A 24664-nucleotide genomic window follows, 5' to 3' on the forward strand; every position below is an offset into this window, starting at 1 on the left:
TAGTTCTCATTTTTTTTTCTGAAATTTTATTACCTTCAATCTTAATTTCAGAAATGTTACGTTTCTGATCTTGAATAAAGATCTGTAAACAAGATAATTCTGCCAAAATCTGCAAGGTAATAATATCTTCGTTCTTGGGTAGTTTTAAAGCTGAAAAAAAAAAAAAAAAAAAAAAAAAATTATAAAACATAAGGAAAAACTTTCAGTAGTTACCTCACTACCCTTATAAAGTAATTGAAGTATAAGATAAATTAATAATACTAGAGGAAAACCTGATTTTCCATTCAATTGAAATTAAGATATTCCCTACTAAATTAGGAATTCTAAAAAAACAATCAAGCCTAATGAAAACAAAGCCAAACAAATCAAACAGACACAACCAAAAACTATTCCTACATGAGACTAACAATTTAGTTTCATCCTGGATGACACGAAAAAAAACTGTAGTTGCAATATCATGAATCATTTGAGACACAATGATTATGAGGTGGTATTTGTCATGGTCAAACCTGCAACTTTTCATTGCTTAAAAAATATGTGCTTAAAAAATACAGTCTGATAGGATTAAAATTTTCTTAGTTCTAAATTTCTAATCCAAAATTATGATATCAAATGCATGAATTTTAATTCAAATACTACTACTATATGATATTTGACTAAAAAGAGTGACATGATAAATAAAAACCGCATTTTCTCACTGGTAAATACTTTCTTTTGCTGTTATTTTCTAAAATTTACCTGGTACATAATAATCTTTCTAGATGCTAATTTAAGCAACAGAATTCTGGAGCCAATATTATATATAAGAAAACAAAGAAAAAGCTAAAATTTATTGATCTACATGGTAAAAAACCTTGAAGCTGAATTTCAAACGTACACATTTTTTTAATGACCTCTCCTTTGTCTTCAGTCTCCCCAACAGACACAGAGGCTCGTTTTTCTTCTAGTTGTGGGAGTACGTTATTAAAATAGTTTATTGTATTCAGAAGTGCTTCAGTATGTAAATGGATATCCAAAGAGGAAAAATTCACCTAAAGAACAAAGCTGATTTTAGTAACAGGTCAATAAATACCTGTCTGTTGCTCAGTATAAGGCACTATAATTTGTGGTAATAAGAATAAAATTCATGGGGCACCTGGATGGCTCAGTTGGTTAAGCTTTCAACTTTGACTTGGTTTCTGATCTCGCAGTTCATGAGTTCGAGAGTAGCATCGGGCTTTGCGCTGACAGCTCAGAGCCTGGAACCTACTTTCTGTTTTGCGTTTCCTTTGCTCTCTGCCCCTCCCCCACTAGTGTCTGCGCACATACACGCACTCTCTCTCTCTCTCAAAAATATTAAATATATCTAAAAAAGGAATAAAATTCATAATATTCCATTTTTATCCTCAAGGATTGTACAGTTCTAGTTATAAAACAATTTCCATAATATAGTTACTTAGAAATACAGTATCTAATTAAAAAATAAATTATTGTTCATTCATACCTTAATTAGTTGCACAACATTGTTGTAAGTACTTTTCAAATTAGGTAGATTCTTTTCTGCCTAACCAAAGAGAAAAAAGCAAATCCATTAGTATCTTATGAAGTCATATGTACATACAATTGTAACTAAGGTTCTTCCTAATTCTTTCCCTTTGTGAAAAAATTTGTGATAGAATTGTCTACCAAGTAGCCAAATACTGTGCATGATATCTTTAGATCTGGAATGCTTTTGTCAAAAAAAAGGCTATTTAACAATGCATAAACACCACCACAAACCCTAAAATATCTCCATCAATAGTAAAAAAAAAAAAAAAAAGTCTTAAAAGTGGTAAAATACTCTATCAGCATTGTTATTATAAAGTAATTATTAAATTAATGTGGCACTTACATAAAAATAGGTCAATGAAAACGCAGAATAAATCTTAAGTAGACCACAGTACATATAAAAACTTAATAAATGATGAAATCAAATGAAAGCCTCATCTCATATTGTATACCATATTAAATTCCATCAAGATTAAAAAGTTTGTTTTTGTTTTGTTTTGGTTTTTGGTTATCTGATGGAGGGAAAAAAGTCAAACTTCATGTCATTTCTACTTAGAACACAGGCCTGTTATTTTTCTATACGAAATGTTTAGAATTTCTATACGAAATGTTACTAAAGGATGACAAAACAAGAAAAGCTTACAGTTGTAGGAATTTTAGAAATCACGTTATAATGAAGATTAAACGAAACCTACCTAAATTTACAAAACTTGATTACAACATTTCAGAAGCACACTCACCACAGCAAGCATACAAATGGAAGTGCTTACCTTCACATACTCCAGTGTTAGCAGATCTTCCATCGTATTATCCAGCGTTGTAATCAAATAAACTGGTTTCTTGTTTTCATCTAAAAATAATGTTTTAAATTACTCTTTCACAGAAAAAACTTAGGGAAAGTCAATAGCAGCAACATTAATAAAATAGAACTGGAAAAGAAGAATTTCCTGTGGCAGTTCTGAGCCTTCAATTCTGTCTTACCCAAGTCAGATCCCTCCTCCTTTATTTTAAACTCTAAAGCTGTAGTTTCTCCCAATTTCCTTCCCTTCTCTTATGGCACAAGGTTCAACAATCTTACCCTTTTAAACCCAGATAGGAGGTAAGGTAAGAAGTAGCAATCAGTAAAAGAAAAAAACAGAGTTATTAGGACCAATGAAAGGACATGAAGAGAACTGCAGCCCTGAGCCACAGAAAAACCTAGAAAGAAAATGACAAGACTCCCTGGAAACCTATTGTCTTTAAGAAGACAGATCAGGTATGTGATGAGAAACTAAGTTCTTCTGTGTATTAGTTTAGATTAGAATAAATCCCCTGTAGTTAGTCTTCACTAGTTGTATTCTGGCTTCTGATTAAAACTTTGGAAAGTAAGTGGGAAAGCTGCCGTAGAGAACAGTATTTTGTATAAAGGCTATAAACTATCATCACCAAATTACTATGACTACTAGAAATTACCATCTAGATACTGGAAGAAAGAACTACAAATTAATCGTAAGACTTTTGAGGGAAAAAAGTAACATATTCCACAGACTCTTCCAGATTTAAAAGCTTATTAGCTATTAAGCCAACCTCCTACTGCACATGCTACTCACATTTCAATCTTTAAAAAGGTCCAATTTTTCTCACACGTTTATCCACAGAACTATTTACTGATCATTTATGAGAAACTGTGCGTGCTATTCACTTCTTCCCCCCCAACTAAAAAAAAAAAATTATAGAAATAGATGTAGTGACAACTGTGTATCAGTACCCCTGTGTGCTGGGGGGGTTTTCTTATCCTGTGGTTTTAGAAAAACAAAAAATCAACAGAATAATTTACAACTGCTAGAATACTTCTGGATTACTGGAGAACACTAAGGAAACTGGTTCACTTTTCTTTCCAATCACGAGAGCAAACTGTTTCTTGATGTAAAAAAGCCTAATAAGGTAAAACTCTGTATCTGCTAGGTATGATGGTTTTCTCAGCACAAGATAATCATAATAAAATCTACCACACTCCAGTTCTCAAGGGCTACAGAACAAGTGTAGAATAGGCAACTATAATGTATGAGTAAATCACATTCAGTGATTAAGGTTTCAGGCTGCCAATACTTTATTTGATTTCTCAAATACAAAGATCACATTCAATCCAGGGCTCGACAAAGGGGAGGGTAGTTTTCATGACAGTAGCTAACTGACAGCTTTGCCTGGGAGTAAGTTCCTAGAGATGACGACCTTAAATCCTTGATACGGATACAAGCATATCTTCTGGCTTTCTTAATTCCCATAGATAGATCTTGGGATCTATTAGATTCTAGGACTGATTCTTAGAACATTAGATTCTAGGACAGCCAAAGTACCAAAATACTTACTTTTATACACATGTAAGCAGAATACATTTTTTTAGAAGTGAGTTCTATACCTGTTCTGGGGCTTGAACTCACAACCCTGAGATCAAAAGTCACATGCTTGGGGTGCCTGACAGGCTCAGCTGGTTAAGCATCCAACTTCAGCTCAGATCATGATCTCGTAGGTTTGTGAGGTTGAGTCTTGCATTGGGCTCTGCACCGTCAGTGGAGGATTCTCTCTCTCTCTCTCTCTGCTCCTCCCCCCACTTGTGCACACACACTCTCTCAAAATAAACTTAAAAAGTCACATGTTCTACCAACTGAGCCAGCCAGATGCCCCAGATTTATATGGTCTCAAAAATAAATGTAAAGCTCTACTACTTTTAATTACAAAAATTTTAAGCCAACTTGTACTAATAATCAGTTTGGACATCAACGGTCTAAATACATCCATTAAAAGATGCAGGTTACCACAGTGGACCAAACAAACAAGACCCAGCTATATATTGTCCATAAGAAATAACACTGTAAATAAAAGACACATACAGATTTAAAGTAAATGGATGAGGAAACCATAGCATGTAAATACTAATTAAATGAAAAAAGGGATAGCTATGTTAATTTTCAGACAGAGCAGACTCCAAAGCAAGAAAAGTTATCAGGGGAAATGAAAGTTATTATATAATGATAAAGGGGCCAATTCTCCATGAATACATAACAATCCTTAAGCTGTATGCATCTTAACAACAAAGCATCAAAATATGTGAGGCAAAACACTGATAATACTGAAAGGAGAAACAGATGAACCCACTATCACAGTTAAGACTTCAACATTCCCCTACCAGAAATGGACAGATCCAGCAGACAAAAAAACCAGTAGGGACATAGTTGAAATCAGTAGTAGTACTATCAGTCAACTGGACACAATGGATATCTATAGATTACTTCCTCCATTACTTGCAGAATACACCTTCTTAAGCTCCCACAGACTGATCAGCAACATAGACAACATTCTGGGCCATAAAACACACCTTCCTAAATTCAAAAGATAAATAAAATAAAAACCACACAGTGTCTGCACTCAGACCACAATGGAGTTCAATTACAAATCAAATAATATATTTGGGGAATTCCAAAATATTTGGAGAATCAGCAACACTTCTCGTAACACATGAGTAAAAGAAGAAATCTCAAATTGAAAACATTAGAAACTGAGTATGAAAACACACCTCATCAAAATTTGGGACTAATAGTAAAAGCACTGCTTACAGGGAAATGTAACACTGAATGCATATGTTAGAAGATATAAAATCAATAATCTAAGCTTCCACCTTAGGAAAGTAGAAAAAGAAGATCAATTGATGTAAGCAAAAGGAAAGAAATAAAAATTAGATCAAAATCAGTGAAACTGAAAATAAAAAAGCTTTAGAAAAATTGAAGAAACCATAAAAGATTCTTTGAAAAGATCAATAAAATTTATAAGCCTCTAGCCAGGCTAACTAAGAAACCAAGAGGACACAGATTACTAGTATCAGAAGTAAAAGAGGAGAAATTATGGTATCATTAACTTAAAAGGATAATTTAAAAATACTATACACAACTCTGCCCACAAAAGTAGTAACTTAATGAAATGTACCAATTCCTTGAAAAATATAACCTGCCAAACTCACACAAGAATCAACAGACAACCTGAATAGGTTCATATCTATTAAAGAAATCAAGTCAATAATGAATAACCTAAAAAAGAAAACACCATGTCTAGAAGGGTTCACTGGTGAATTCTAATAAACATTTGAGAGAAAAATTGTAACAATTCTTTATAATCCCTTTCAGAGGATACAAACAGAAAGAAAGCTTGCTAACTCATTCTATGAAATCAGAATTACCCTAATACCAAAACCTTACAGCAAAGGCATTAGAAAAAAGAAAAAAAAAAAAAAAAAAAGGAAGAAAGAAAAGAAGGAAAACTACAGACTAGTAACTCTCTTTAAAATGTATATAAAACTGGAGAGTGTTATGCTAAGTGAAATAAGTCATACAGAGAAGGACAGATTCCATATGTTTTCACTCCTATGTGGATCCTGAGAAACTTAACAGAAGACCATGGGGGAGGGGAAGGAAAAAAAAAATGGTTAGAGAGGGAGGGAGCCAAAACAGAAGACTCCTAAAAACTGAGAACAAACTGAGGGTTTATGGGGGTGGGAGGGAGGCGTGGGTGAGTGATGGGTATTAAGGAGGGCACCTGTTGGGATGAGCACTGTTGGGGTGTTGTATGGAAACCAATTTGACAATAAATTTCATATTAAAAAAATTAATACAAAAATCTTCAACAAAGTACAGTATTAGTAAATTGAATCCAACAAAGTGTAAAAAAACAATATGCACCATGACCAAGTAAAGTTTATCCCAAACTTCAAGGCTAGCTCAACACTGGAAAATCAACTGATGTAATCACATCAACAGGCTTCACAAGAAAAATTACATGATCACATAAACAGATGCAGAAAAAGCATATGACCATATCCAATAAACATTCATGATAAAAACCCTCAGTAAACAGAAATAAGGAACTTCCTAACTTAAGAATATCTTCTAAAAACCTACAGCTAACTCCATGCTTAATTGTGAGAAACTCAAGGTTTTCACACTAAGGAACAAGGTAAGAGGTCCTTCCCTTTTTACTGATGTCAACATCATACTGTTAAGTGTCAGAAAATGCAGTGAAAGAAGAAATAAAAGGTATTTTCTTTTATTTCTGGGAAGGAAGGCATAAAATTGTCTTTGTTCACAAATGACATGATCATCTATGTAAAACTTTTGGAAGAATCAACATCAAAAAAACCCTCCTGGAACTAATAAGCCATTAGAGCAAAGTTGTAGGATACAAGGTTAATATACAAGTCAAAAGCTTTCCTATGTACCAAAACTGGATAACTAGAATTTGACATTAAAAACATAACACCAAAAACAAACAAACAGTACCATTTACATTAGTCTTTTCAACAAATGTTGATGGAACAAATGGACATCAACAGGAAAAGAAAATCTAGACATAGAGATTATACCCTTCACAAAAACCCTTCACAAAAATCAACTCAAAAAGGACCACAAATGTAAATGTAAAATGAAGAACTATAAAACTTCAAGAAGGGAGCATAGGAGAATATTTAGATACCCTTCATTCTGGCAATGACTTTTTAGATACAACATCTAAGGCATGATGCATGGGGAGAAAAAAAAAAAACCTCATAAAGGACTTCATTAAAATATTCTGTTCTGCTAAGGACAATGTCAGTAAAATGAAAAAAACTAGCCATAGATGAGGAGAAAATATTTGCAAAAGATACATATAAGGGACTGTTATCCAAAATATATAAGTAATTCTTAAAATTAATCAAGAAAAAACAAACAGCATTAAAACAACAGACCAAAGGGGCGCCTGGGTGGCTCGGTCGGTTAAGCATCTGACTTCGGCTCAGGTCATGATCTCACGGTCCGTGGGTTCGAGCCCCGCAGCAGGCTCTGTGCTGACAGCTCAGAGCCTGGAGCCTGTTTCCGATTCTGTGTCTCCCTCTCTCTGTGACCCTCCCCCGTTCATGCTCTGTCTCTCTCTGTCCCAAAAATAAATAAACGTTAAAAAAAAAATTTTTTTTTTTAAATTTTTTTTTTCAACGTTTATTTATTTTTGGGACAGAGAGAGACAGAGCATGAACGGGCGAGGGGCAGAGAGAGTGGGAAACACAGAATCGGAAACAGGCTCCAGGCTCTGAGCCGTCAGCCCAGAGCCTGACGCGGGGCTCGAACTCACGGACCGCGAGATCGTGACCTGGCTGAAGTCGGACGCTTAACCGACTGCGCCACCCAGGCGCCCCCCCAAAAAAATTTTTTTTTAATAAAAAAAAAATTAAAAAAAAAACAATAGACCAAAGACCTTAAGAGATACCTCACCAAAGAAGACACACAGAAGCAAAATCAACATAGGAAAAGATGCTCTACACATGTCTTTAAGGAACTGCAAAACAAAAACAAATATGGGCGCCTGGTTGGCTCAAACATCTGACTTCCACTTTGGCTCAGGCCATGATCTCATGGTTTGTGGGGGTTTGAGCCCTGCATTGGGCTGTGCTGACAACTCAGAGCCTGGAGCCTGCTTCGGATTCTGTGTCTCCCTTGCTCTTTGCCCCTCCCCCACTTGTGCTCTGTCTCTCTCTCTCAAAATTAAAATGTAAAAAAAAAAAATTTTTTTAAACAAACAAAAAAACCGCTGAGCTGCCCATTTCATACCTTACTGGAATGCTCAAAATCAAAGAGAGTAACACCAGGTGAAGATATGAAGCAACAGGAACTCTCATTCTTTGCAGATGAGAATCCTAAATGGTATGTCACTTTGGAAGAGAGCTGTATTGTTTCTCACAAAACATACTCTTAAACCATATGACCCAACGATTGTGTTCCGTGGTATTTATCTAGAGCAGTTGAAAACTTATGCCCACACAAAAATCCTCATACAGATGTTTATTGCACCTTTATTCAGAACTCTAAAAACTTATGTGTGAACCAAGATGTCCTTTATTAAGTGAATGGAAAAATAAACTGTGGTACATCATACAATGGAACATTATTCAGCACTGAAAAGAAGTGAGCTATCAAGTAATGAAAGGTTATGGAAATACTAACTTAAATACATATTACTAACTGAAAAAAAAGTCAGTCTGAAAAGCAAAATCCAGTATGATCCCAGGGATGTGACCTTTGGGGAAAAGGATAAAATATGGAAACAGTTAAAAGCTTGGTGGTTGCCAGGAGAAGGGGGAGGACAGAAAAGGATGAATAGGTGGAACACAGAGGATTTTTAGAGTAGTGGAACTGCATATGATAATATAATGCTGGATACATGTCGTTATATATGTGTCCAAAACCCTCAGAATGCACAGCACCAAGTTGAACCCTGATATAAACTATGGACTTTGTACTACATCAATGTAAGTTCATCAACTGCAACAAATTCCTCTGGTGGGGGATGTTTATAATGGGAGAGGTTTAGCATGTGAAAAGTACCTGAGGAAATCCATATACCATCTGCTGACTGTACTGTGATTCAAAAACTGCTCTAAAAATAGTCTATTAAAATTTACTGTAATTTCTACTCATATGATGTTCTTCTGCTACAAAGAAGTTTTATAAAATTAAAATTAACCTACTAAATTTTTTTTAGTTGAAACAAAAAATTTTTTGAGAGAGAGAGAGAGAGTGTGTGTGTGTGTGTGTGAGCGAGGGAGAGGGGCAGCGGGAGACAGAGAATCTTAAGCAGGCTCCATGATCGGCATAGAGCCCAATGTGGGGCTCAATCCCACGATCCTGGGATCATGATCTGAGCCAAAATCGAGAGTTGGACACTCAACTGACTGAGCCACCCCGGCACCCCAATCATTTCTCTTTCATAAACAGGGTATAATTCACATAGAACAATGCATTAGTCTCAGGTATAAAATATAATGATTCAATATCTGTAAGTCTAGTTAACATCTGTCCTCATACGTAATTACAATTTTTTTCTTGTAATGAGGACTTTCAAGATTATCTTAGCAGCTCTCCAATAGGCAATTAGGTATTGTTAACTATAGCCACTATGCTATACTTTGCATCCTACTGATTTTCTAACTACAAGTTTACATCTTTTGGACCCCCTTCACCCATGCCAACTACCACGCCACCCCACCCCCACCTCTGACAACCACTAATCTGTTCTATGTACCTATCAACTTGGATTGTTTGTAAAGATTCCACATATAAGTGAGATCAGATGGTATTTGTCTTTCTCGGACTTATTTCACTTAGCATAAGGCCCTCAAGGTCCATCCATGTTGTCACAAATGGCAAGATTTCATTCCTTTTTATAGCTGAATAGAATTTCATTGTGTATCTGTGTATGTATGTAAATAGGATATCTTCTTTATGCACTCATTCATTGATTGAACTTAGGCTGTTTCCATACCTTGGCTATTGTACATAGGGCTGCAGTGAACATCGGGTACCTTTCTCTTTTTGAGTTAGTGTTTTCATTTTCTTTGGGTAAATACTCAGAAGTGGAATTGCGAGCTCTATTTTAGATTTTTTGAGGAATGTACATGTGATCTTCCATAATGTCTGCACTAATTGGTAGTGCACAAGGATTTACTTTTCTCCACATCCTTGTCAACACTTGTTATTTCTTGGGGTTTTTTTGATAGCAGCCATACTGACAGGTGTGACGTCATATCTCACTGTGGTTTTAAGTGGCATTTCCCTGACAATCAGCAATATTCAGTATCTTTTCATGTACCTGTTAACCATCTGTATGTCTTCTTTGAGAAAAATGTTTTTTAGATCCTCTGTCCATTTTTTAAACTGAATTGGGTTTTGGTTATTGAGTTGCAAGAATTCTTTATGTATTTTGGGTATTAACCACTGATCAGATATGTGATTAGCATGTATCTTCTCCCATCCAGTCAGCTGCTTTTTCAATTTGTTGGTGGATTCCTTGGCTGTGGAGAAGCTTTTTGGCTTAATGTATTCCTACTTGTTTATTGTTGCCTTTGCTTTTGGAGTCAGATCAAAAAAAATCAACACAAGACTACTGTAAAGGCACTTACTGCCTACATTTTCTTCTAGGAGTTTTATGGTTTCAGGTTTTTTATTCAAGTCTTCAACTATCTTCAGTTAATTTTTGTGTATGGTATAAGATAGCAGTTTCATTCTTTTGCATGTGGCTGTCCAGTTTTCATAGCACCATTTATTGAAGAAACTATCCTTTCTTCATTTTATGTTCTTGACTCCTCTGTCATAAAGTAATGGACCATATGTTAATGGGTCTGTTTCTAGGTGCTTTTTGGTTCCATTGATTGGTGAGTGTGCTTTTATGTTGGTACCATAAAGTTTTGTTTTGCGTCAGTACCACAGATAGCTTTGTAATATATTTTGAAATCAAGGAACATCATGCCTCCAGTTTTGTTCTTCTTTCTCAAGACTGCTTTGGGTATTTGGGGTGTTTTGTGGTGACTGACAAATTTAGAATTCTTTTTTCTATTTCTGTGAAAATGACACTGGAGTTTTGATAGGGATTGTATTGAATCTGTAGATTGCTTTGAATAGTATGAACACTTTAATTGTATTAATAATTCTAAGCCATAAGGATGGACTATCTTTCCATTCATTTGTTTTAATTTCTTTCATCACTGTCTTACAGTTTTCAGTATACACATCTGTCACCTTCTTAAAGTTATTCTTATGTGTTTCATTCTTTTTGATGGAATTGCAAATGGGATTGTTTTATTTTTTCATTTGAGTAAATTTTCTTTTCAGAAAGTCATCATTCATTCCAGTTTGTTAACAAATGGGACTGTCTTCCTAACTTCTTTTTCTCATAGTATATAGAAACCCAACAGAATTTTGTGTTTTTCTATCCTACAACATCACTGAATTTATTGATTAGTTGTAGCCGTTTTTTTGGTGGAACCTTTAAGGTTTTCTAGATGTGATACCATGTCATCTGCAAACAGTTACAGTTTTACTACTTGGGTCAAAAAAGAATTACTGCAGATATTAACATTTTTTACTGGGTCAATAAATCCAAAGAAAAATTTTAAAAAATACCTTAAGACCAATGAGAACACAAAATACAACACACTAAAGTTTATGAAATGCAGCCAAAGTGTTTCTAAGAGGGCAGAGCACAGCAATATAGAGCACAGCAAAAACCTTTAGAAACAAGAAAATATTCAAATACACAATCTTACTTTACACCTCAAGGAACCAGATGAAGAACAAATGAAACCCCAAATTAGAAGGAAATAAAAGAGCAGAAATAAAGAAAATAGAGACTTAAAAAAAACTGAAAAGATCAATAAAACTAAGTGCTGGTTTCTTAAAGAGATAACCATATTCACAAACCTTTAGACTCATCAAAAAAAAAAAAAAAGAGAGAGAGAGAGAGAGGGCTCAAATAAAATCAGAGATGAAAAAGGAGACATGACAAATAAATGATAACCAAAGAAATACAAAGGATCCTAAGAGACTACTAAGAAAAACCCTAACACTAACAATTGGACATCTGAAAAGAAATAAACTCAGAGACTTAATAGAACTTCCTATACTTAATAATTAAGAAATAGAAAATACTAAGACCAATTACTTGTAACAACAAAAAAACAAAAAACGGAATCATTAATCAATAACCTCTGAACAGGGTTGCTTGGTGGCTCTGTCAGTTAAGCATCCAATTCTTGATTTCAGCTCAGATCATGATCTCACAGTTCATGGGATCAAGCCCTGCATTCGTCTCTGTGCTGACAGTGGGCAGCCTGCTTGGGATTCTTTCTCTCCCCCCTCTCTGCCCTTCCCCCCACATGCACACATGCTCTCTCTCAAAATAAATAAATAAACATTAAAAAACAAAAAAAACCTCCGAACAAACCAGACAGCTTAACAGATGAATATTATCAAACATTAAACAAAGTATTAATACTAATCTTTCTGAAGAAACACGTCAAAAGAAATAGGAGGAAACACTTCCAAACTCCTTTTACAAGTCCAGCATTGCCCTGGCAACAAATCCAGACAAATTTACCACAAGAAAATATTATTACAGGCCAATATTTTAGATGAACATAGATGCAAAGATCCTGAACAAAGTATAAGCAAAGCAAATTCAACAATACATTAAAAGGATCTTACACAATAATCAAGTAGGATTTATTCCAAGGATGGTTCAAAATCCAGAAATCCGTCAATGTGATATACCACATTAACAAAATGAAGGAGAAAAATCATATGATCTCCATGAATGAAGAAAAGCATTTGACAAAATTTATATAAAAACTTTCAACAAAGTGAGTATAGAGAGAACATACCTCAACATAATAAGGACCACATATAATAAGCCCACAGCTAACATATTTAATGATGGAAAGCTGAAAGCTTTTACTCTAAAATCAGGAACAAGACAAGGATGTCCACTCTAATCACCTTTATTCAATATAGTACTAGAAGTCCTAGCCAGAGCAATTACACAAGAAAAAGAAATAAAAGGCACTCACAATGGAAATAAATCATTTTCCTTAATCATTCCATCAACCACTGAGAATTATCTTAGAAAAATAAACCTAAAAATGTAAAGGAAGAAATATATATAACACCCTCTCTTAAATGCCTAAGACAATAAATGGAAATATCCAATGTATTATATAATTTATCCATTATGATTCTGGAAATAAAATGTTTATGTTAGACAAAATAATGCTATGTCCTGCTGCCCAAGGATGTCCATGCTATGTTTCCCTAAAACCTGAGAATACATTACCTTATACAGCAATAAAGACTCTGCAAAGGTGATTAAGGTAAAGAGAACATTATCCTGGACTGAAGCTATAGACACGACAACATGAGAACGATCTACCACCCTGCTCTGGTTCTGAAATACAGGGAACTATGTGCGTGTACTAGAGAGGCCCACAGGAGGTTGAGGCTAGCCCTCACCTAATAGGCAGAAGGAAACATATTTAAACCACATAGAAACGAATTTTGCCAACAACCGAACGAGCAAGGAAATGTATCCTCCCCTAGAGCCTCCAAAAAGGAACTCCTATTGGCACCCTGATTTTTACCTGTTGAGACTTATGTCAGACTTCTGATTAATAGAATTTTAAGATAATAAAATTCTGTTGTTGTAAGACACTCAGTCTGTGGTAAACTGTTACATTACCAACAGGAAATTAATTCAGCATTGTAGCAGGTAGATTAGGTAGATTTAAAATTAAACCAGGACTATTTTATTTTCCTTAATGAAAAAGAATTATCTTCATTTTCTCTTTGATCTACCTCTCTAGATTCCCAAGTACAAGATAAAAACTGAAGAGCAACTCATAACATAGTATTTCTTGGAGAATATTTTAACAAACATACTGATTTAAAGCCTAGAGAATTTAAAACTCTCCAGTAGGGAGTCAAACAATAAAGTTAATTTATTTATTTTAAAAAAATGAGACACTTACCAAAGTATTCTGGGCATTTTAAGCAGAACTCTTTCAAAAAGGCATTTGCTTTCAAATCAAATGTTCTAAGCTCAACATCTGTGCCCAGTCCTAAAACATCAATTTCTACCACAGGTAGTTCACAATCTCCAACAAGGTGATAAAACTGAATCAAAACCTGGAGAAGAAAGAAAAAAGGGAACTACCACCACCTAAAACAAAAAACTGTTTATGTCGATGGTGATTATATATGAATATGTAAGGTATATACATGATATATAGTTAAATTTCAGGGGAGACTTTACATACACATATACAAACATACTTATGCTATACAAATAATTATCTTTAATAAATGTACACTGATAACCATAATATCTAATCTAAACCCCTAACTTTTGATTAGGAAAATTATCTTCAAAAAAAGTGAAGGAAAAGTCACATAGCAACATCTGGATTCAGCTTACATAGGATGAAAACAGAATGCATATTAGTAATATGTGAACAGCAGAAATGACGAACTTAAATAAGCCATGTTAATTTTACCATGTACATACCTCTGGCACTTCAAATCTTATTTTATACTGAATCATATTTTTTGTATAATCTGGCTTTTGAAACTTTTTCTGTTGACAACTTTTAACTCCAGTGGGAGACTGAGGAGGCTCTTCCAAGGGACTACACAGTGCGTCAAAAAATTCTTCCTCTGAATCTAAAAATTACAGAACGCTATTTAAGTCAATAATCAAAATGATTGATTTAGCAACATTTTTATAATTTTTTGAAATAAATATGAATGCTAATATATTAAGGGTCTAAATGTTCCAGGGTCTAAACATCAAAAACTGAATGTAAAGAACATAGAGATTTTGTCTGAAAGAATACCATTTTTGACCAAAAAAAGTACAGAAAATATAAAATTCATCTTTAGCTTAATGAACATCACCTTTTAAAGTTATTAGTCTATGTAAAAATTTCAAAAGAAAATTTTATAGCAAATGCCAATGATTACACACATAATGAATTTTCAAACAAACACACTAAGATGCTCACTATATCTGGGTAACGAAACAGGACTTAGTTATAAAATCTACAATATTAAAAGCACACAGCAGGCCCTGAGATTTGGATGAAGAAACTGAAATCAATCACTATTGAATTCATGTGTGTGTGTGTGTGTGTGTGTGTGTGTGTGTGTGGACACATATATATGATAAAAAAATTTCTACAATTTGCCATTAAAAACAACTCCAAAACTAGTAAAACTATTAAAAGAAGATTTAAAGAAAACTAAAACCACCTGAAGTATGTCCCGAACAACCCAAGACTGGATTTAGGGCAGAATATCTCAAAAATAGCTCCTCCCTGCCCCATTTACCACAAAGAAAAACATTCTTTTAGAAAACCAAGGATTAAAACGGCAACTTCAGTTACTTACCATTTAGCAACTTTTAAAGCCTTAAAAACAGAGAAATACATTTGCTTTTCTTTCCAATGTGGCCAAGAAAAAGCAGATATCTGTTATCAAAATATTTACCAGTTTTCATATGTGAATGTAGTAGGTATTAAGTCTTGATTTTTTTGTTTAGTAACAAAAAAGGAAAATATAAAACTAAAATTTTACTATAACAAAACTCTCTAAATAATTAAGTAATATCATAAATTAGATATCAACAGCTTCACTAGGGCTCCTAGCTCAAAGGAGGATAAAAAGATTAACTTACTAGTAGACTTTGAGATTACAAGTTTAAATTTTACATACCAAAAAACCCCACGGCAAAAGCAACTTTAAGGAACACCCAAGTTCTAGTGTTTAAAGGAATTTTAGTGAAATTTCCAAAAAATGCATAAATATCTGCTATTGTTTGAAATTTTTAATATGGTCTCAAATGAAAATTATATTCCTAACACATTTTAATAAGAAAAACTTCCTAAAGCGGTTGCATTTTACCATCTTCGACACATGGAAGTTCCAAGAGAGGAAGCACTTTCTGTGAAATCTGTGATGTTCCCAAAGAAGTCGACCTTTGAATCTGGAAGAAAAGTAATTCACTGTTAATTAGCACAAAGATTTTTATTCCAAGTCCTAAGACAATTTTTACCTAAATAAATAAATAAATCTCCCTTCGAATTAATTAAGAAAAAAACCTAGTCTGAATTAGAAAAGTAAATAATAAAATTTGGTTTAAAGATGTGGTTTTACAATTTCAAGGCTAAATATAAACGGTCGAACTATTACATTAATTTTCTTGTTGACAGGCTTTGAGTAGAAAAAGATCTTAGATACAATGTTAATTCAACCTATCACTAAATAAATACATCTCAGAACATCCATGGGAAAAAAACTGTTCTTCATATTTTAAACCTACAGAGTTGAGAAACTTGCAGTTTTAAATTTTTGAAAGATCTTTAAATTGGCTTTTTTACTGCTATGAGAAATACAGCACACAAAAACATATAATACAGTTTAATAAAATAACAATAAAAGACATCCCTGAATCTTCTACCCAGGCCAAAAAATTAAGCGGTACTACAGAAGCATCTTTTGTGATCCTCCTTGATTATGTTCCCTACAACTGATCATGATTTCACTTTTAGTTACTTGTTTTCAACCTTCTATGAAAGATTCTCTAAATATAACACTGTTTATCAACTTCTTTCTAAACTGTATGAAAAGGAAATAATATCACATATGTTCCTGTGACATTCTTCAATAAAACAATCTTTAAATTTTATCCATATTGGTAGTTCATTCATTCTCACTGCTATACTATATTACACTGACAAATGACTACTTAATTGTCCACTACACTGTTGATATATATGTGTACTGTTTATAGATTTTTTGCTTTTATTCACAGTGCCACCATGAGCCTCCTTGAACAAGCCTCCAGATGCTCATGTGTAAGCTTTTCCACAGTGTATATATCAAAGAGTAGAACTGCATATATTCACTTTACTAAGTGTTACCAATCTGTTTTCACAAGTAGTTGTGACACATGAAACTAACATCAGCAGGTTAGATTTGGTATGGCTCCGTGGCCTCACAAATTCTTAGTGTTTTCAAACATTTAAAATTTTGGCAATCTTCCTGGAAATTTCACCATAGTTTTAATTAGAACTTCAAAAATGAGTTATAGTTATATATCATATCACAGGTTCATGAATTGGTTTGTTCTTCTCTGAATCCTACTCATTTGGGGAAAACATTGTTATTGAAACACATCCTACTCCCGAGGAGTATATAAATAAGTACTATATAAGGTTAAGTTTTCATAAAGAGAAAACATCCATGCACCCAAAATTCACATCCAGGAATAAAACATTACAATCATGCAGAAGCTTCCATCATGCTCCTCACAAGAATTAGGCATGAATCACTACCCCCAAAAGCAACAACTATGCAGTCCTAATTTCAATTCTGAATGTTCTGAAATTTTTTACATCTATATTAATGATCAAATGGCTTTGTTTTGCATTTTCCTGATGAGTAATAAAATTAAACACGTTTAATTTTTCACGTTTCTGCTCATTTTTTATGGGCTGTTCGTCTCCCTATATATTTTAGATGAAGTATTATGTACATTATACGTGTTACAAATATTTTTCTCAATTCCGCGGCTTACCTTTTTCATTTTTAACAGCTGTCTTTCAAAAAGTACAACATTTTAATTTTCATCAATTTATTTTTCTTATTTGCACTTTTTATCCCAAGATATCTTCACCTACCACAAACACTTAAAAGACTTTCTCTTATATGTTAAACTCTATACCTTTGGGCATTTACATTTATGTCAATGTTCCATTTCACATTAAATCCCATATACATTATTTTCTTTCCCACTTGGAAATCTAGTTATTTCAAAACCATTTATTGAAATGTCTACCATATTTCCCCTTATTAGGTTGGCATCTTTGTATGAAATCAAACATATATTAACTGTGGATTATATTGTGGATTTATGTCCAAACATTATTCTCCTTCATTGATCTGTATGTCTATTCTCATATGAAAATGACACTTTGTTTAATAAAGTAGCTATAAAATAATCCTTGAAATCAAGCATTAAAAAACCTCAACATTATTCTGATCCAAAAATTGTTTTGGCTAAAATTATGGAAGCAGCCCTGTGGTATGTATATGCAGTGCAATATTATTTAACCATAAAAAAAGAATGAAATCTTGCCATTTGTAGCAACATGACTAGATCTAGAGAGTATAGTGCTAAGTGAAATAAGCCAGAAAAAGACAAATACCAAATGATTTCACTCACATGTGGAATTTAAGAAACAAATGTACAAAGGAAAAACAAGACAAACCAAACAGCAGACTCTTACCTACAGAGAACAAACAGATGGTTAAAGTGGGGGGAATGGGGATGGGGGAAACAGGTGAAGGAGGTTAAGAGTACACATATCTTGATGAGCACTAGTGCTGAATCACTGAATTTTACACCAGAACAAATATAATGCTGTATGTTAACTATACTGGAGTTAAAATTAAAAATAAGAGTAAATAAAATGTTTTGGCTAATATGTGCCCTTTACATTCCACATATACTTTATAATTAGCTTGTTAATTTCTGGAAGAGATATCTGGTATTCTGATTGAGGATATGAGAAATCTCTAAGTTTGGAGAGAACTGCCATCTTAACAAGGTCAGGCCTCCAATCCTTGACTATGCCTATCATTCTACTGTTTAGGTTTTGATTTTTTTTTTTTTTTCAGAAATGTTTTGCAGTTTTAGGTTTACAGGTCTTGTACTTCTTTTGTTAAATTTTTCTGTGGGGCACCTAGGTGGCTCAGTCGGTTCAGTGTCCAACTCTTTTTTTTTCCCCAAAGTTTATTTATTTATTACGAGAAAGAGCACACGCAAGCAGGGAAGGAGCAAAGAGAGAGAGGGGGAGAGAGTAAATCCCAAGCAGGCTCTACACTGTTAGCATGGAGCCCCATGTGGGGCTCAATCTCAACCATGAGATCATGACCTGAGCACAAATCAAGAGTTAAATGCTTAAGTGACCGAGCCACCCAGGCACCCCCAGTGTCTGACATTTGATGTATAATTAATAAATAACTCAAAAGAAATAAACTCTCAAAATAAACTTAAAAGTTTTTTTTAAGAATTTAGCCTTTTTAATGTTATGAATGGAATAATTTTCATTTCATTTTTAGAAATGACTATTTACATTGACAATGTATCTTGCAAACTTATTAACCTTGCTTACTGTTACTAATGGTAGTTTTCTACATTCCTTAGGACTTTCTGCATGACTCATCATTTCAGCTGCAAATAAAGCTAGTTTTACTTTTTCTTTCCAATCTTGTCTTTATTTTTCTTGTTTTGTTGCAGAAGCTAGAGCATTCACACTATGAACCTGAATAGAAGTGATGAGAAAAGGCATTTCTTGAACTATTCTGTACCTTACAGGGAAAGCATTCAGTCTTTTTCAAATTAAGTATGATAATACCTATAGGTTTTTTCCTAGATGTCCCTTACACCAGATTGAAGAGACCCTCTTTTATTCCCCACTTAAGAGTTTTTATCATCAATAACTGTTGATTTTGTGAGAAATTTTTTCTCTTCTACTGAGATCATATACTTTTTCTCCTTTATTCCATGAATATAATTAACAGAATTGACTGATAAACCATTTTTGCATTCATAAGGTAAATGCATTTGGTTATAGTATATTATCCTTCTTACAATCATACTATTTCACTGTAATATTTGTTAAGGATTTTTGCATCTATGTTAATGAATATACATGTCTGTAGTTTTAATTTGTTATACTTCCTTTGTCTGATTACAATAGCAGGACAGTTTAATCTATGCAAGGAATCAAGGAAGCCTGGCCCATGCACAGATGAAATTAGCAGACACAGTTCAGGAGGAAGCAAGGCACTGGGCTTACTATTAAAGAAAAAAATTTTCTTAATGTCTCAAATATGCTCAGAAAGCTGATAAGAACCATGGAGAAAGAGCTAAAGGAAACCAGAATAATGATGTCACAACAAACAGAAAACACCAATGAAGAGACAGATTGTAAAAAGAACTCAAACATAAATTCTAGACCTGAAAGTACAACATAATAAATGAACAGGAGATATCATTATGGATCCTAAAGTTATCTGAAGGATACGGAAATGTTGGGAACAACTGTATTTCTACATATTCAACACCTTGGATAAAAGGAACAAATCCCTTAACATACTTAATCTTATAAAGCTTATGCAAGAACAAACTGATACTGTAAACAGTCCTGTAAAAATTAAATACAGTCTGAAAATCTTTCAATATATTCCAGGCACAGATGGCTTCACTGGTAAATTCCAACTTCTATAAGATAGAAATAGTATCAACTCTTTACAAATAATCTCATCAAACAGAGAAGGGGGAAACATTTTCCAGTTCATTTTATGAGGCTAGCCTTTCCCTGATATCATGAGTAAACACATAACAAGAAAAATATATAAACCAGTATCCTGTGTGAACATAAATACAAAAATCCTCAACAAAAAATTAGCCAATAAATCCAACAATATAAAAGGATAATATATCATGAACAAACAAGGTTTGTGTTAGGAATACAAGGCTAGGGGCATCTGGGTAGCTCAGTCGGTTGAGCATCTGACTTCGGCTCAGGTCATCGTCTCATGGTTCGTGGGTTCGAGCCCTGCATCAGGCTCTGTGCTAACAGCTCAGAGCCTGGAGCCTGCTTCGGATTCTGTGCCTCCTTCTCTCTCTGCCCCTCCCCTGCTCACACTATGTCTCTGTGTCTCAAAAAAAATAAAGTTAAAAAAAAAAAAAGGAATTCAAGGCTCGTTTAACATTCAACAATCAATGTCATTCATCATATTAACAGAATAAAGAAGAAAAAACTGTATGATTACAATAGATGCAGCAAAAGCGTTATATAAAATGCTACAAATACTCATGACACATAAAAAAAACAGTTAACTGGGAATAAAAGAGTACCTCCTCAACCTGGGAAATAACATGTAGGAAAAACTTACAGTAATTACCATACTTAATAAACTAAGACTAACTATACTCCTGCCACCTAGGTTCTGGGTAGTAGCAGCCGGACCCACTGAAACTGAGGAAGTGGCCCCACTCTCAGAAATCCAGGAGGAGGTTCAGCCTCCAAAACACATGCACCTCTACTGATCTCAGAATAGCCTTCTGAGATTGATTGGTAGTGGCACCTCTATTGATCTCAGAATAGCCTTCGGGGTTATTCTTTCCCCTTTTCTTGAAGAATAAAGCACACTCCCAGGTAGCTGGCTCTACTCTCCTGTCCCTTAGTATCCCTTAACTGCAAGGAGTTTTCTTCTTTTTGTCCTGACTCTCCTTTTTAGTTCAAGCTGGCAACACTTTAGCTGGTATAGCCCCATTTCCATTCCTGGATTCTGCTGAGATGGTGGATTAGATCCAAGAGTCACAACCTTAATCCTTCTCTCAAGTGTTTTGTGCACAACACCCTGGGTTTTCTCTCCGTAACACGCTTTTCCATATTTTGCAATAAGGATAGGCTGAGCATTTTCCAAATCTTTAACTTTGGTTTCCATTTTGCTTAAGAAATCCTTCTTAAAAATGTATTTCTTTTCTTGCATTTTACTACAGGCAATTAGGAAAAGACAAGACCATGTCTTGAACAGTCTGCTTAGAAATCTCCATTAAATATCCAAGTTCATCACTTATAAGTTCCACATTAGAAAACAATTCAGCCACATTCTTTGCCACTTTATAACAAGATCACCTTGCCACAAAAGTCTTTTCCCTCTCTACTCATTATCCAGTTCTAAAGCTGCTACCACATATTTGTTACCGCAACACCTCCCTTCCTGGTACCAAAAGCTGTGTTTGGTTGCTAGGGCTGCCATAACATAATTCCATGGACTTCATGGATAGTTCTAACAGAAATTTATTCTATCCCAGTTCTGGAAGCTGACAGGTCCAAGTTCAAGGTGTTGGCATAATTTGCTTTATCTGAGGCCTCTCTCCTAGGCTTGCAGATATCCATCATCTTCTTTTGTATGCTTACCAATGTATTTTCTTTTTTTTTTTTTTGGAAATTTATTGTCAAATTGGTTTCCATACAACACCCAGTGCTCATCCCAACAGGTACCCTCCTCAATGCCCATCACCCACTTTCCCCTCCCCCCCTATCCCCCATCAACCCTCAGTTTATTCTCAGTTTTTAAGAGTCTCTTATGGTTGGCCTCACTCCCTCCCTTTTTTTCCCCTTCCCTTCCCCCATGGTCTTCTGTTCAGTTTCTCAGAATCCACTTTAAGAGTGAAGATATATGGTATCTATCTTTCTCTGTATGACTTATTTCACCTAGCTTAACACTCTCCAGTTCCAACCACATTGCTACAAAAGGCCATATTTCATCTTTCTCATTGGCAAGTAGTATCTCATTGTGTATATAAACCACAATTACTTTAACCATTCATCAGTTGATGGACATTTAGGCTCTTTCCATAATTTGGCTATTGTTGAAAGTGCTGCTATAAACATTGGGGTACAAGTGCCCCTATGCATCAGCACTCCTGTATCTCTTGGGTAAATTACAAGCAGTGCTATTGCTGGGTCACAGGGTAGAACTATTTTTAACTTTTTGAGGAACCTCCACAGTGTTTTCCAGAGCGGCTGCACCAGTTTGCATTCCCACCAACAGTGTGAGAGGGTTCCCATTTCTCCACATCCTCGCCAGCATCTATAGACTCCTGATTTGTTCACTTTAGCCACTCTGACTGGCGTGAGGTGGTATCTCAGTGTGGTTTTGATTTGTATTTCCCTGATGAGGAGTGATGTTGAGCATCTTTTCAAGTGCCTGTTGGCCATCTGGATGTCTTCTCTAGAGAAGTCTATTCATGTTTTCTGCCCATTTCTTCACTGGGTTATTTGTTTTTCAGGTTTGGAGTTTGGTGAGTTCTTTACAGATTTTGGATACTAGCCCTTTGTCTGATATGTCTTTTGCAAATATCTTTTCCCATTCCATTGGTTGCCTTTTAGTTTTGCTGTTTCCTTTGCTGTGCAGAAGCTTTTTATCTTCATGAGGCCGCAAAAGTTCCTTTTTTGCTTTTAATTCCCTTGCCTTTGGGGATGTGTCGAGTAAGAGATTGCTACGGCTGAGGTCAGAGAGGTCTGTTCTTCTTTTCTCCTCTAGGGTTTTGATGGCTTCCTTTCTCATATTCAGGTCCTTTATCCATTTTGAGTTTATTTTTGTGAATGGTTTAAGAAAGTGGTCTAGTTTCAACCTTCTGCGTGTTGCTGTCCAGTTCTCCCAGCACCATTTGTTAAAGAGACTGTCTTTTTCCATTGGATATTCTTTCCTGCTTTGTCAAAGATGAGTTGGCCATACTTTTGTGGGTCCAATTCTGGGGTCTCTATTCTATTCCATTGGTCTTACGTGTCTGTTTTTGTGGCAATACGATGCTGTCTTGATGATTACAGCTTTGTAGTAGAGGCTAAAGCCTGGGATTGTGATGCCTCCCACTTCGGTCTTCCTTCTTCAATATTACTTTGGCTATTCGGGGTCTTTTGTGGTTCCACACAAATTTTAGGATTGCTTGTTCTAGCTTCGAGAAAAATGCTGCTGCAATTTTGACTGGGATTACATTGAATGTGTAGATTACTTTGGTAGTATTTTAACAATATTTATTCTTCCAATCCATGAGCACAGAATGTTTTTCCATTTCTTTATATCTTCTTCAATTTCCTTCATAAGCTTTCTATAGTTTTCAGCATACAGATTCTCTACATCTTTGGTTAAGTTTATTCCTAGGTATTTTATGATTCCTGGTACAGTTGTGAATGGGATCAGTTTGTCTTTCTGTTGCTTCACTATTAGTGTATAAGAATGCAACTGATTTCTGTACATTAATTTTGTATCCTGCAACTTTGCTGAATTCATATTATCAATTCTAGCAGACTTTTGGTGGAGTCTATCGGGTTTTTCATGTATAATATCATGTCATCTGCGAAAAGGGAAAGCTTGACTCCATCTTTGCCAATTTTGATGCCTTTGATTTCCTTCTGTTGTCTGATTGCTGATGCTAGAACTTCCAACACTATGTTAACAGCGGTGAGAGTGGACATCCCTGTCGTGTTCCTGATCTCAGGGGGAAAGCTGTCAGTTTTTCCCTATTGAGGATGATATTAGCTATGAGCTTTTCATAAATGGCTTTTATGATGTTTAAGTATGTTCCTTCTATTCGGACTTTCTCAAGGGTTTTTATTAAGAAAGGATGCTGTATTTTGTCAAATGCTTTTTCTGCATCGACTGACAGGATCATATGGTTTCTTTTATTAATGTGATGGATCACACTGATTGATCTGCAAATGTTGAACCAGCCCTGCATCCCAGGAATGAATCCCACTTGATCATGGTGAATAATTCTTTTTATATGCTCTTGAATTCGATTTGCTAGTATCTTACTGAGAATTTCTGCAACCATATTCATCAGGGATATTGACCTGTAGTTCTCTTTTTTTTTGCTGGGTCTCTGTCTGGTTTAGGAATCAAAGTAATGCTGGCTTCATAGAATGAGTCTGGAAGCTTTCCTTCCCTTTCTATTTTCTGGAACAGCTTGAGAAGGATAGGTATTATCTCTGCTTTAAATGTCTGGTAGAATTCCCCAGGGAAGCCATCTGGTCCTGGACTCTTATTTGTTGGGAGATTTTTGATAACTGATTCAATTTCTTTGCTGGTTATAGGTATGCTCAAGTTTTCTATTTCTTCCTATTTGAGTTTTGGAAGTGTGTGGGTGCTTAGGAATTTGTCCATTTCTTCCAGGT

At 34.8% G+C, this 24664-nt stretch overlaps 1 protein-coding gene across 6 annotated transcripts in view; it reads right to left on the reverse strand.

Annotated features, from left to right (window-relative positions):
- VPS13A (vacuolar protein sorting 13 homolog A) overlaps positions 1–24664 on the reverse strand; it is a 266768-nt gene that overhangs the window by 145434 nt on the left and 96670 nt on the right. For all 6 annotated transcript variants that reach the window (XR_007146267.1, XM_047829766.1, XM_047829772.1 and 3 more), the window contains 7 exons: positions 15810–15891; positions 14416–14570; positions 13880–14036; positions 2298–2377; positions 1484–1543; positions 878–1031; positions 34–150 (listed from right to left, as the gene is read on the reverse strand). Coding sequence is in view for 5 of the 6 variants with exons in the window: in XM_047829766.1 (XP_047685722.1) it covers positions 34–150; positions 878–1031; positions 1484–1543; positions 2298–2377; positions 13880–14036; positions 14416–14570; positions 15810–15891 (805 nt within the window). In the remaining variant the exon portion in view is untranslated. The remainder of the gene's footprint in view (positions 1–33; positions 151–877; positions 1032–1483; positions 1544–2297; positions 2378–13879; positions 14037–14415; positions 14571–15809; positions 15892–24664) is intronic.

Source organism: Prionailurus viverrinus, chromosome D4 (genome assembly GCF_022837055.1).
Source record: "Prionailurus viverrinus isolate Anna chromosome D4, UM_Priviv_1.0, whole genome shotgun sequence".
Lineage (NCBI taxonomy): Eukaryota > Metazoa > Chordata > Mammalia > Carnivora > Felidae > Prionailurus > Prionailurus viverrinus.